The 14,174-nt window shown below is 32.8% G+C and overlaps 1 protein-coding gene and 2 long non-coding RNA genes across 5 annotated transcripts in view; 1 reads left to right on the plus strand and 2 right to left on the minus strand.

The window, feature by feature from the left end:
• Window positions 1-4,826: 4,826 nt before the first annotated feature.
• Window positions 4,827-5,862, minus strand: LOC139985939 (uncharacterized). The gene is made up of 3 exons (XR_011799526.1): window positions 5,524-5,862; window positions 5,238-5,443; window positions 4,827-5,155 (listed from the first exon to the last, which is right to left on the minus strand). It is a non-coding gene; the product is annotated as an uncharacterized lncRNA (long non-coding RNA).
• A 3,830-nt stretch (window positions 5,863-9,692) lies between these two features.
• LOC139985938 (uncharacterized) overlaps window positions 9,693-14,174 on the plus strand; it is a 33,460-nt gene continuing 28,978 nt past the window's right edge. For 2 of the 3 annotated variants that reach the window (XM_072000842.1, XM_072000843.1), the window contains exon 1: window positions 9,693-10,200. In XM_072000842.1, the coding sequence (XP_071856943.1) occupies window positions 10,116-10,200 (85 nt within the window). In that variant the 5' untranslated portion in view covers window positions 9,693-10,115. Of the gene's footprint in view, window positions 10,201-10,906; window positions 11,031-14,174 lie in introns of those variants that run through there. The other variant, XM_072000844.1, reaches the window with a different exon arrangement.
• LOC139985941 (uncharacterized) lies at window positions 10,073-10,729 on the minus strand. Its single transcript, XR_011799528.1, has 2 exons — window positions 10,528-10,729; window positions 10,073-10,303 (listed from the first exon to the last, which is right to left on the minus strand). It is a non-coding gene; the product is annotated as an uncharacterized lncRNA (long non-coding RNA).

Here is a 14,174-nt window from a genome sequence, read left to right on the forward strand (position 1 = left end):
AGTAACTACAAAATCAATTACAATTTATGACGCAATTCTCTTGACTCATTATCACAACCGGTTACGTTACACCAGACGTGTCCGGGACGAATAATCGAGACCTAATCAAAGTTCAATAATTGGAGGCGGTTCGACGATTTCTTCATGGAAGGAAGCCCCCATGGCGAGGATGGACAATACACAAGGTGTGTAATGACTCATCTCTAGCGTGGATGTATCGCGTACTATGTCAGTAACGGCAGAATACATCATACGAAATGTGAGATGCTCGTTAGTCTCGTTCCAGGTGGCTCGTTATCGCTGGTAGCAGTGTGTCAAGTATCACATAAGTTAGCCTCAACGCGTGACACTCGTGTAATACCTAGTAAAGGCAAAATTATGAAAGAACCTCGGGATTCGATAAGAAGGAAGGGAGAGAAAGGGACGAAGAAGAACAGATTCGTTCGATGATGCGAGGTGAAAGATCCATTGACACGACGACCCGTTTCTTCGAATTTACGAATCAAGCCGGATGAATCTGAAAGAGACGATGCACCTTGATTTTTGTATATGCACCGAGTATACGATCGATAGAGCGCGTTAAACAAATATTATCAAGCGGACAGTGAGCTAAATTGACTGAGACGATACGTAGTTAGTTACGAGTGGATTTAAAGAATTTGCAATTCTTTTTCATTGCTTGCGACGTATCGTCGTTTACGTAATAAGAAAATTATCGAACCTTCTTATTTAGACGAACAATCTTTCATTACCGGATTATTCTAAGAAAATTAGACATTGATTAGCATTTGCGTTTACTGGTTCTTTTTACATAGACATTCAAAGAAAAATCTAATCAGTCGTTAACCGGTAAAAAATAATATCATATAAGTGCTATAAAGCTGTAGAAAATTAAATTTGCATAATACTAGTTTTTAAAAGGTCTACGTCGCGACTATTGATCCTCCAATGTACGAATAATAGGTCAAATCATGCGATACAACATAAATACGCTTGTAAGTTAATACCTGTCTGAATCGCCTCCAGGCTAATATTAAACGATCGATGGAATCGATAACCATCACAATTAAGTCATTTGGACATCAATTCACTTCATAAATTGAAACGTACAGGGGAAGTAATGTTTCAAACATTATCTTTTAAATTTATTTTACAATTTCCTATTACATATTTGCATCATCTTGTTGCAATAAGTAAATAGATTCGTAGCATCATTCGTTTCTCGAGAATTGAACATTAACGTACTTATGTAAAACGTTGATGTACCTACTTATGTAAACAGTAAGCGTACTTAATGCGATGAAATTAAGAAGTTAAGAAAAAACGAAGTTAACCCCAGTTTAATCAGATTGGATGTTGAGATTGTTGAGGGGCTCGATTGTTGCGCGTTATCGAAGAAACAAAGAAGACAAGCGAACACGACGAAACACGCTGCACAGAGAAGATTAGATCCTGGAAGTCCGCGTGTTCAACGAAAATTATTTAACGTGGAATTAACAGAAACGCGGATATAATCTGCGTCCCAGTGATGAGATTACGGTAATACAACTTGTTCGCTGCTCGACGTGCGGTGACAGTTAGATTTAACCGCCCTTTCAGCGATATAATTGTAAATGGTAAAAATGAGCGTGTATATACCTTTAGAAACGTGATTTTCGAAATTCAAAACATATATATCTTGTATGACACGCGACATTTATCCCGTGGCTTCTATATTTATTCAGTGGATTTGGCACGATACTGGTCTGGCCTAATAATCGACTGGCACCTAGACACGTCACAAATCTCTTTCTCATCGTTTAGATATGTCTTCCGGCAGTTCGAGTACTTACACAACTTACACCTTGCACTACCGTTCGAAAGTATACCGAAAATTTGTCCAGTTTCGGCATGATGTATTTTAATCGTAAAGTTATGGATAAATGAAAAAATCTGCAAACTCGCAGATCTCGCAATGATCTTATTATCATTATTATACTCGTAACTATATTATATAATAATATCGTATAATTATATGATAGAGAATATTTCAACAGTGCTAAGTTGTTTTTTAGAAGCCAACAAGCAATAAATTTGGCATTTGTAATTGCCAAATCTTGAATAATTTTAGAATAACTTTTCTCCTTGTCAAACTTTTTATCTTCAAACTCATTAATTTATAAGTTATAAGTCAGATTGATTAGCCTTTCTTAAAATAATAGAAAGGTTTCTGACACTTATGCAAGTAATGATATTTAAATATATGTACCATACACCATAGTATATACATGTATAAGATAGTATATATATATAACTAGTATATATAATAATGTACATTATTACGATCATTTTTATAAATTTAAATAACTTATTAAAGATTATTATAAATTTAAATAATTTATTGATCTGTTGACACCGCAAAAATGCAAAATGTACTATTTCTAATTATTAATTTACTATTAATCCAAACATCTTTGACAGAATCACATTATTATAAATTGACCAAAGTGTTCGGATACTTATGAATGTTAATATATGCATCCGCAACGAAAAATCTCTATAAGAGGGTATTTCGTATAATTGTGGTAAAAGAAGAATAACGAGTGGCTTGATGTTATTCAAGATCGTTTAAAGAGAACTGTTTCTTCTTCCTCGATGGGAGAGCTTTCGTCGGAGCATTCGTCGTTATTATTGCGTCGAAAGTAGGAAGCTTTGAAGATATTGCTGTGGTATTATGATAATGGCTCGGTAGCTTGCGGCTGCATATTTACAGACTAGAACGATAAACAAGCTGCACATGGTGTTCACAGCCATCCAAACATTAGATATATTGAATCATTCAGTCGCGTAATTCTTGGCAGATTATACGTCACTCACTTTCGTATTTTGTATACTAATACATTTAACCCGACACATGCATGCGCGTAGAAAAAATTATTTTCCTCCGTTTAACGTCTTGCTTCTTATCTAAAGATTGTCAAATGTCTATTCGGCGCTCGCTTAATAAACGCGTCAACTATTTGTTTAAAACATTCCGCGTTGAATGTCAAGGATTCGAGACATTTTACGTAACATCATACTGCGAAATAGCAGTCGAAAATTGTACCTGTTCGTTTTTAAACGGTCGACTATTGAATGACTTTAACATCGTACGATATAAAAAAATATAAACTAGTTTTAAAATCATTCGGAATTAGATACGATAAAGGATTAGTCAATGGCTCACCATATACGGCGTTACGATACATGTCGTTCTGAACAAAATTGTATTTCTTCATCGTCCTGCATGCTTACAGCTACGAGCTTATCAAACAGGAAAATATAAATGAGGAAATGCTTAATTCATAAATACGACTAACTGCATTACGATAAGCTTCATTTTTATCTTTCATTCTGTGTAATATAAGATTGATATAATGATACAGGATATAATATGAAGTAATTAAAAATAAATTAAAAATAAATTTTGTTTACTCTCTGAACCATTATAAATATAGAATAACTTTATTTACTTGTTTTCTTCCTTTTTATCTCGAGTAATAATTTAATTTGGATAAATATTAATAATCTTTTTAAATTCCAGTAATAATTTACACTTATTGCAGGTACGTTCTTCGAATTTGAGATACCTCGTGATACATTCGGGACGTATTTTCCCCTTTTTTTCCTCTCCTCTGTTTCTTCGCTGATGTGACTCGCTCGTCGATTGTTTTCCTGTACGGTAGAAGTAATTTTTAATTTCCTAGTAACATATATTCATTCAAGGGGAAGGAGCAAGATATGTAATCGATGCTTCTAGTATTTAATTGTAATATTATGTACGGTATAATTTTACCGCAAAAAAGTTATACCTCGTGTCCGGCAAATATTTCCTTGATAAATACTATCGTTTTATAGTACGTCGATCGTAGGAAACACGATGTTATTCGAATACGTGATATTTTGACTTATTACAAATTTAATTTATCTTAAGTTAAGTTAAGAATCTGTGAAAGGACGGTTAAAGCTTATAAAAACTTTTTTATCGATTACGTAATCAAGTAGACCGGGAGCGATAGTCATATTTTGACTTTCGAATACGATCACGCTGAAAATATTATGTTTACAATAATAATTAATATTCGAAAATGGTATTTATTTATCTGATATTATCGAGTCACAAGAGTTTCACTGTATGTCAAGTAATAAAACAGGGTTATCAGATTATTGATAAAAATGAGGAAGTAAATGAGCAGAGCAAGTGTTACAAGAAAGCTCTTGTCTCCGGATCGGCTGTAATACTGCATGGGGTCGATAGTAACACACGTTTAATTTTATCAAATTAAGATATTTATTGATTTAAATTATAATAATAAGTAGAACAAAAGTAAAATTTGTAACCGATCATCCAGAATCGCAATTGTGAGAAATATAAAAAAACATCTTGATAGGTACATTTTTCATGTGCCCAATTCTTACACTCGCTACATTGCACCACTTTCTTCGTCTGGTTTCTTCGCGCTATAGGATTCCGTGTACACCATTATAGACAAGTTATTTTATTCGCTATATTCGTGTTTATTGCGTATCTATATTGTATAATATTGATGGGTGTATTCCAAATGTTATTTCTCATTGTATATTCAAAATTTGTATTAATATCTATTACATGTTTTGAGATATTTAACGCATTACATTTGCATAGCTCGTTACCACGGATCGACTCAAATGCTTAACATTTTCATTACATCGCTTTAATTATAATCAACTATAGTATTTATGTACACATTAGAATCTTATAAAATTACAATTATATAAAAACATGAATAATTTTCAAGTGTAAAACGTTTTCTCATGTGTCATGTGCGCTCAATTTCTAATTTAATGTGCACATGAATCATTTAAACTAAAGTATGGAAACTAAAACGCATGACCTCACGGTTAATTGCAAACTCTTATGCGAATATTAAATGACGAATACGACATGAATATTTTTTCAAAAATCTAATGTCCACTGACATTGTTATTGAATTGATCATTGAACGAAATAAAATCATGCTTACAAGAATTTCACAAACTGATACCTGACAACGAGTCAGGTTTGAGTTTATGGTGAAGAACTTTGGTGTTAATACTCTTCGTCAACATCATCATCGATATCCAAAGAACCGAAAATGCGAGGCCACGCTTCTAGAATCTGTAAATTTTGCAACTTTTCAATCCAAACATTCAAAAATGGTAAAACATTTGTGATATCTAAAAATGTCAAATTCTTCTACCTGAATCAAGTATGACCAGGACCAGCTGAAACATTGGAGGAGACAGCTTGCCACAATTATCAACGACCAAAACACCAGTAAATTGAAAGTTATAGATCGAGGCTCATTGGAACGTAAACTCTCAAAGTTTTTTGTCTGGGATGAATATAAGTAATCAAAGATTTCACCGATCGTCATCGTTAGCCTCACACAAAGCTTTAAAAGTACTAAAACAATAAAATTATATCTGTAATATTCGGAAATCTCGATTTTCTTTACTTCGATCAAATATAAGCTATCAAAGAACCTAATGTAAATACGTATTATTATCCAAAAAGCACCAAACAAATGAAGACAGTACAATCACATCTGTAGTATCTGAAAGACTTTAAAACTTCTACTTGACTGTAGAGTCTGAGCAGTAAAGAATTCTCTAGCTTGTAACGATAGCACATACACGATTATAAATTGCAAGATATAAAAAGTTTGAAAGAGCAAGAGAGTACATGAGAGACAGAAATTGTGCATGACAGACAGAAGTGAGTGGGACGAAGAAAAGTAGAGGAAATATATTAAGGAGGGGATGACATGTTGGACGCATTCATTTAAATAACGAATTGAATAGAAAACCTGTTTTCTGGTATTTATAACATGTAGTAACATTTGATTAATAGAACAAACTTTATTTCTATTTATAATTGTGTAAGAAAAGCTCCTTACGCAACTATATATGCAAAACTGTAAGAAATGTCTGTTATATGTAATTCAATTAAAAATGTATATAATAAAATAAATATAAAAATGTTATCGATTTATTCGTTTTTAATTGTTCACAGCACTTTTTACAATCCCGCACATACAGTTGTGCAAAGAGCCTTAAGATAGCCCAACTTCCGTTTACATGTATACATCTTAAACGAAAGATAAGTGGTCAGCAACCGGACTAACACGTACGCTGATAAGGACGTAAAAATAAACAAAATTCAGACGTATGATAACATCGATCATTTTTTTGTGAACATTTTCTTAATTATGCTGGAATAAAAATAAATTGGTTTCCACAATCTAAAAGTCTATCTAAGTAAATATCTAAAAGTCATCGGGATCAGAAAGAAACTAACTTTTCTATAGTTTCTTTGAACAGTTAAACTATAAAATTCGCTAAATAAACGATTATAAATAATATGATTCAATACGTAACGAAAAAGACAACTCCAACTTTTTGTGGACGAACTCGAGTCATAAGGAAAGAAGAAAAATATTTACAATTGATCAGGCTAGTAAATACGATAGTTTTTTTGTAGCAGCTAGATTAATGCACCAGATGTTAGTTTTTCGGCCACACTAAAAATTATTGTAATAAAATACCGCCTTGCGTTAAGTGTGCCAAAAATCATCCGATCGCTGATTGTGCAATAAAAGGGTCATGCTGATAATGTGAAATGTTTACCACTGATCGTTCAATAAGACATTACATTGATAATGTTAAATCTTTTAACTGTCATGATAATCACCCTGCTAGCTACATTGCAGCATTAGGAAATAATTGCACCAGAAACTATCTCCTCAGCTGTGATAAAAGTCGCTCATATATATAATATATATATGTGTGTGTCATACTCGAATAGTCACAGGTCTCCCACTACGAAGATAATCTCTCAATTTGATAATGAAGCTATTACAAAATTATATACATAAGTAACTGGCGCCAACACTCATACGAAAACTATCTGCTAAAAACTTAAAAATCCTTATAAACATAAATAACGAACAAATGAATTTTCCAGAACGATAAATGGAACAATTCAACACAATGCTAGATCACACCTTACGAAACTCAGGTCCAATAAAAGCAAATATAAATGTTATTGTAAATATAAGCCCAATAAAAGTGCTACGTTTAAAGAAGCAAAAAGAATTATATCAAACATACAACAAAAGCATAAGTATAAAACAAAAGAATAAACATAATAAATAAATCAATAAAAAATAAACATAAAACACTTGTCCTTCAGCTGATGACTGGAAAAATTATGAAAGAACATCCGTCTAGATAAGCCCTCTATAAGGCTGATTACAAGTATCTTCAATGTAGTACTGCGATCAAAATATTTGCAAAAGCCCAAGCAAGATTTGCATTTAACGACCTCATATAGGCCAATCTCGTTGCTACTAATTATATAGAAAATACTAATGAGAATAGTACTAAGTAAACTGAAATCAATCATCTCGTCTAGAAAGCTTATTATCTAATCATCAGTTTAGATTTCGTAATAAACATCCTATAATCTAATAAGCGTATAGAATTGTTGATACCATCATTACATGTTTTGAAAAAAAGTTATACTGTTCAGCCATATTCCTAGATATCGAGAAAGCATTACCGTTTAAAATAGCAATCAATTTTCCAGCTTCATATTACTATCTCACTAAATCTTACATATCAAATAGAAAATTCATAGCCAAATTTCGGGACAGTTACTCCAATCTGTTGATTGGATATGGATCTCGATAAATGCTGGTGTTCCATAAGATAGTGTCCTAGGATCTGTACTCTATATGGCACTTTATATGCACGATAACGTTAACACTGCCTCTCAGTTTCTGCAGCAATCCCTAGTAACTTTGCAAACTTGGTTCTTAAAACGGAAAATAAAACTAAACGAGGAAAACTCCAGACGCATTACCTTTGCATTAAAGGAGCAAATATCTCGTACTGTATCTCTGAGTAACAAGCTGCAGTTGTAAAATATCTAGGCATCTACGTAGATAGGAAATTAACGTGGAAACACCACACCCAGAAGAAAATAGAGAAGACTAAAATGAAAAGAAGAAACATGAACTATTTAACGAGAAGGAACATAAAACTGAACTCAAAGAATTAACTTTTGTTATACAAGACCATCATTAAAACTATCTGGATCTACGGAATCGAACTCCGGCGTACAGTAAGCATGAGCAACATTAAAAAAATAGGAGCTTTACAATCAATAATCCTCCTTACGTTGGTTAATGCTCTCTGGTATATTAAAAACTAGGATCTTAGAATAGAATCAGTCGATAGTACAATAACGGTTTTTGCTGTGAGATACACAAAGGAATTAGAAAACCGTCTAAATCTACTAACAAACAACTTATGTTGTACATTTATCCCGACAAAAAGGAATTAGAAGACCGCTTAGATCTACTAGCAAACAACTTATATTTTACATTTGTCCCAAGGGGACTGAGTAAGAAACAACCCAATGATCTGATTAACTAAAGCATTTAATAATCTACGAGTAAATGTATTTATGTAACTCTAAGGCACGAACTACTGGGAATATGCCTACAGGCTATTGTTCCAACTCGTTATAGCGATTTACCGAATGTTCTCATGAACAAATTGTGAATTATCTCGAGGAAACTAAAAAAAATCTTCATTTGTGCTTTTTCTGTCCATTTAGCGAGATCCGTATTTCCTGACGTTTCTAAAAACTTTATTTCCTGCTTTATCTAGATTTAATATTGTAATAAATTGTTACTAATCATCGATAGTTTGCTCGCTACTTGCTAATCTTGGGTTCTGAATATTTACATATATGCGTACACAATTTTGTTAATTCTTTTCAGGATAGCAACTGAACGTGGATATTTAGCAATTATATGGGGAAAAACTACTTTCTAGACAATTTCGCACATTTTTTGAAATCAACAAAAAGCAAGACTTTTTTGGAGATGCTGAAAAACATAATTAGAATCATTAAATTTGGGGTTTTTGTTACGTTAACAATTTCTTAACAACCAAATATACTGTCGTTATAAAAAGTATTTGTACATCGAGGGAAGCCTATTTTTTGTGATTTTCCATTTTGTGGCAATTCAAACTATTAAATGCACAATAATTATAATGCACAGAACGTTTGCATAAAAATTTGGTGTATTGGTTAATAACAGGAAAAGTTCGCTCTATATTGGAGCAAAACACAGAGTGCAGTTTCTACAAAATAATTAATATTCTATTAATCATTCTTTCTCGTAATGTCTAAGCATGAGTATAAACTTCATTTCATAAGAAATACGGTTAAATCCATCGAATGTTGTTCTTTTTCTAGTGGACTAAAATATTAAAACTTAATCTTTTCAATAAAGCTGTTTTTTCTTCTTTACTCTTCGTACAGTTATATCGATAAAAAAGAAAAGTACACCGTATTTTCACTCATCTCCGGAAATATTTACGATTTTTTATTTATTTTTATTACTACATATATATTCCATTTTTTTTTTTTTTTTTTTTTTTTTTGGAAAATATCTACGATTTGTCCCACCGTGCGGTGCGGTGCGGGGTCGCTTCGAGGAGAAGAGGACTTCAAGCTGTTCCATCGGGAGTGAGCGAGCGAGCGAGACGGGTCGTCCCACGACGGGGCGGCTCGTGGTGGGGTGTCAGCCGCGGCTTATCTGGCGACTTTATGTATATTACGATGCCCAAGGCAGGAACACGAGCAGTTCACTGCTGGCTAACTGGTCGGAGAAGTCGGCAAAGCCGAGTCTGAGCGCGACGGCCCGGTTCATCGAGAGAAACGTGTTCGAGAGCTAACGACACTGAATTAAGACTTCTGACATACGTACGCGCACATATATATACTACAAATACACAGATACCGATATATAAATATATATACATATATATACACACACGTACAGATATATATATATTGTATATATTTATGGAAACGTATACATAAAAAAGAGAGAAACATCAACCGTTGGCGAACCAACCGAATAATTACGGGCACATACGCGCGTGCATACCGGTCAAGTGCGCGAAAACATAACCGTAGTGGAAGCTCGGGGCGGTCCAGAGTTTGACAAACTGATCGAGCCATTATCGGTACTTCTCAGTGATCACCACGATCCAGGATGATCGTCCTCGCGTGGTCCTTGTTTGTGCTGGTTTCGTTACTCGTCGCCACCAATCAAGCGTTTCTCGCTGCTCCCGTATCAGGTATTAACAAGTGATCATTTTCTCTTCTTTTTGTATGTTAATTAATTCTCTTCTTTTCTCTTCTTTTATATTCTGTCTCGTATTATTTCATTTTGAACGAGAACTGAAATCGTTACGTGAAATCGTTATAAGTACTGTAACGAATATAATCGTGAAAAAATATTAATTGCTCGGTATGCATTACGTTCGTCGATTTAAAAAGTTAAATACGATGTGTGTAAAATAGTGTGCGATGTGAGTAAATATATTCGATATAAATTACGTATCGATACGAAAAGTATAGTATATATGTATAAAACAGTGTAAAGGAAATACATATAGACATACGTGAGTAAATATTAGTCATTCGGTATAAAATAAAATTTTGCATATATTGGTAAAATGGTATTTTTTCGAATTGTTCGTCGGAAAGTAGATAAAGTGTCAGACGATAAAGTCGACGTCCTCACGTGGTGTCTCCGGTTGAATTTCCGCGTTGCGTTGGCGAATAATTGCCACACACGTTTTCGTCCTTGTATGTACGAAAGACGCGAGAAATTGTTCCGATCGAAATTTCGAGTAAATGGCGTGACTTTCTCGCGTGTTTAATAAGACTGGTGAGTGTAAACTGTAAACAGTGATCAGCTATGCCTAAGTTTAAGTTGTTTAAGTTTAAACCGGACGGACGCAAGCGGATTTGCACGGTTTCGTGAATGAATCGTGGCTACGATTTCGTGACGCACGATCCTATTAATGCTTCCATGTATCATCGTTCGAATTCACGCATCGTTCAATTATTGATCACAGTGAAGTTGAGGCAGCGTAGCTTTATACACTTATGTGGGATACTGGTTTGTAATTGATTCTTATTTTGATGTTTGAATGCTATATTTGGTAGCTAATACTTTATGTAAATAGGTCGTTTATGTAACCTTCAAGTCACGTGGAGGTATAGAGAATACATACGTCGACTATCGGCCGAATTTTGTACGCCTTACTTTACACATAGTCGATGTGCTATCACTTATGTCAGTACGATAGAATATGTATATGTACGTAGTTCGTAAAGTGACTGCAATTGTTTAAGCGCTTTATGGAGCGTTTGACAATTTTACGAATGTTTTTACACATTTAAATTTCTTTGTTTACCGATTATATTTTAATGGTAAACGCGTTTACACCTACACTGTATAAGTAGTTTATACAACTATCTTTATATCTTTATGTCTATGAAAAAACGTATTTTTTTAGCATTTTTCATTACCATTTATTGCATAGACCTGTGGACACGTATACACTCGGAAGTATTTAGATCTAAATTTCATAGGCTGAAGTAGCAAAGCATAGAGTGACTACAAATTAATTTAGCTAGACGCGTACTGTAATAGAACCACAGAACTTATACTAAGTTACTACGGTCATAATACCACGTATAGGTTTATTATATATTTAGACGTCGTTTCAAAATTAATTGGAAATTGCGCTATACTTATTGGTTATGAGAGTCTGTTGCCACTATTTGCCCTCTTAAAACTGCCACATATCTTTTTGGAGTTAGTACGTTTAAAGGTTCCTACTGTCGTTTAGGACACTGAACAATATCGTTTCTTCTGCCAAGAAAGCATACGATTTTCCAATTATTAGGGGACTATGCAAAGTTCCAATATTTTTATCTTTAATAAACTATTACAAACGTTTAACAATTATCTTTTAAATAATGGTAAGATAAAGCGTTTACGTTAAAAGGAAGAATTACGCTTTATTAGCCGTACTAGAATTTTATACTTTTTACTCTGTTTTTTAATTCTTAATTGATATTATGAAGACGACAATTTGGATTAAAAAATTGTATTATTTGATCGTAGATTATTTCATTTCAATTCGTGTTTTATACAACTTGTATCACGTAAAATATAAAATGTATAAATTATAATGATCGCGTATAACCCACGATACCAGTTTGACGTTCCTTGAACTGTACCTCCTTATAGTCGAATCGTTTGACTTCTCTCTCACAAAAGTCCCGTTAATTTCTGAGCTATCAGCAACGCGATTCAAAATAATTGAAATAATTAAAGAATACAGAATTCGATAATGTAAATGACTGGAAAAATAATTGCGAATGGAATTTGGCGTTAACACAACGTTAGTCCTTAATAGTCTAAAAAAAGAAATTCATTCTCTGATGGCATTTCACATGTTTAATCTGGTTTTATCCGTCAAACGGATTATTTTAACTTCCGCGAATCGCCAGCTAGGAGGAAATAGTTAGGTAAGAATTTAGTTTAAGGCCGGTTAATATTTCCAACAAGTTTGTCGCGTATTACTATTGATCTTTGTACAAATTCACCGATTATTCTCGCCTATAGAAGTTTTTTATTTAGAAATTGTACATAGAACTTAATTTTACATCATATTAGTATCGATTTATTTTCATTTGTTAATTCTCATTATTTCTCTATGAAGCATAGAGTTATGTTTTGTTCGAACTTCTTTACTTCAATCTGTATAATCTTGTAATTTTTATTTTTCATTAGATTGGAAAATTTCGTTGTTAGATTTTTACTTTTACAAGTCTATTTATTCAGGTAAAACGATCCTTACAATTTTGTTTAATCGAGTAAAAATTACAAGTGAAATAAGATTAAATGACATTGTTTTTTATCTAGATACAATCTTTGTACAATTTTTCCATCGAGAAATATCGAATAAGTATTGTATATTAAATCGTGAAAACACTAAAAGAATATTTTAATAACAGTAGTTATTACGTTGAAGACTAATCAATATTTAATTTACTTAAAATAATTGAACTTTTCCTTTCGAAAAGAAAAAGAAAGTAGAAAAGAAAAACAAATAAGAAGCGATTTTCCTATAAATCTGATATCTTCATAGATATCGCCCTTATTTCTCAGGCAGTGTTTATAGCATAGTTTGTTTATAACGTTCGATCTTACGAACCGATGCAATTAAAAACTAATTAGCCAGAGACTCGAATTATGAAGCTCCTTCGCATTGATCGATGCCAGTACATACATATACTACTGACGTTCGATCGCTATTTCTAGCAAGGTTTATTCGATAAAAGAGACATCCATCAGTGATCTCATTCGATCTCTATGTTTATGGATGTCATTACAAAAACGTCATCCCTTAATTTCTGCTCCAGTATAATTCGTATTAGTCATCTAACAAGTTACTTCTTACTCACTCTTACTACTCACACAGCGAGAGAAAATTTGGAAAATTTTGTTTGTTTGTTTGTTGTTGCAGTTGGCAGATATAATTTGAAAATTTGTTAATTCTCTTGCCTTGCATGTACTTAAAATTCTAAAAATCTCCTCTCTCGGGTAACACGAAAATTCCTTTAAGCTTCTTCTTTTTCTTTTTTGTGCAATTAAAAATTTCGAAAATCCTTCTAGTTCCTAATGGAATTTACAAATTCTAAAAACACGTCTTCTTTATACATCCTTATACATCCTCTATTTACTAAGAAAATTATTGTCAATGCATCCTCGTGTCAACAAAATTATCTTTTCACTTGATTTTGGAGCTGAATGTACGTGTTTTCATTTTCTCAAAAATTTTCTTTAAAATTATATTGCTATATTATAATATATTGCTCATCATAGTACTAAAATATTGAGGATATATGAATATTTGTCTTAATAATTATGCTCTCGGCCTGCACAAAATTTGAACTTATCAACTATTTTTAAAAGAAGTGATTTCTAAATTTTGTTCATTTTCGATTACAATTTAACGTTAAAATTCTCCCGCTTATTTAGTATAACAAAAAATGGACAAAAAATAGGGCTTAAAATAATAGTTGATTATCTATAGCAATTTTATCAAGGCATAAGTAAAATATATATATACCTATGGGCGATATCAAAGAAAAGAAACTCTCATACTTGTATGTGTTAAAACTAAAGAATTTCTGTCTTTGGCTACGTGATTTTCTTGATCACACCGCACGAGATTACACGGTCTGC

The sequence above is a fragment of the Bombus fervidus genome, chromosome 3 (assembly GCF_041682495.2).
Source record: "Bombus fervidus isolate BK054 chromosome 3, iyBomFerv1, whole genome shotgun sequence".
NCBI classification, from domain to species: Eukaryota; Metazoa; Arthropoda; class Insecta; order Hymenoptera; family Apidae; genus Bombus; species Bombus fervidus.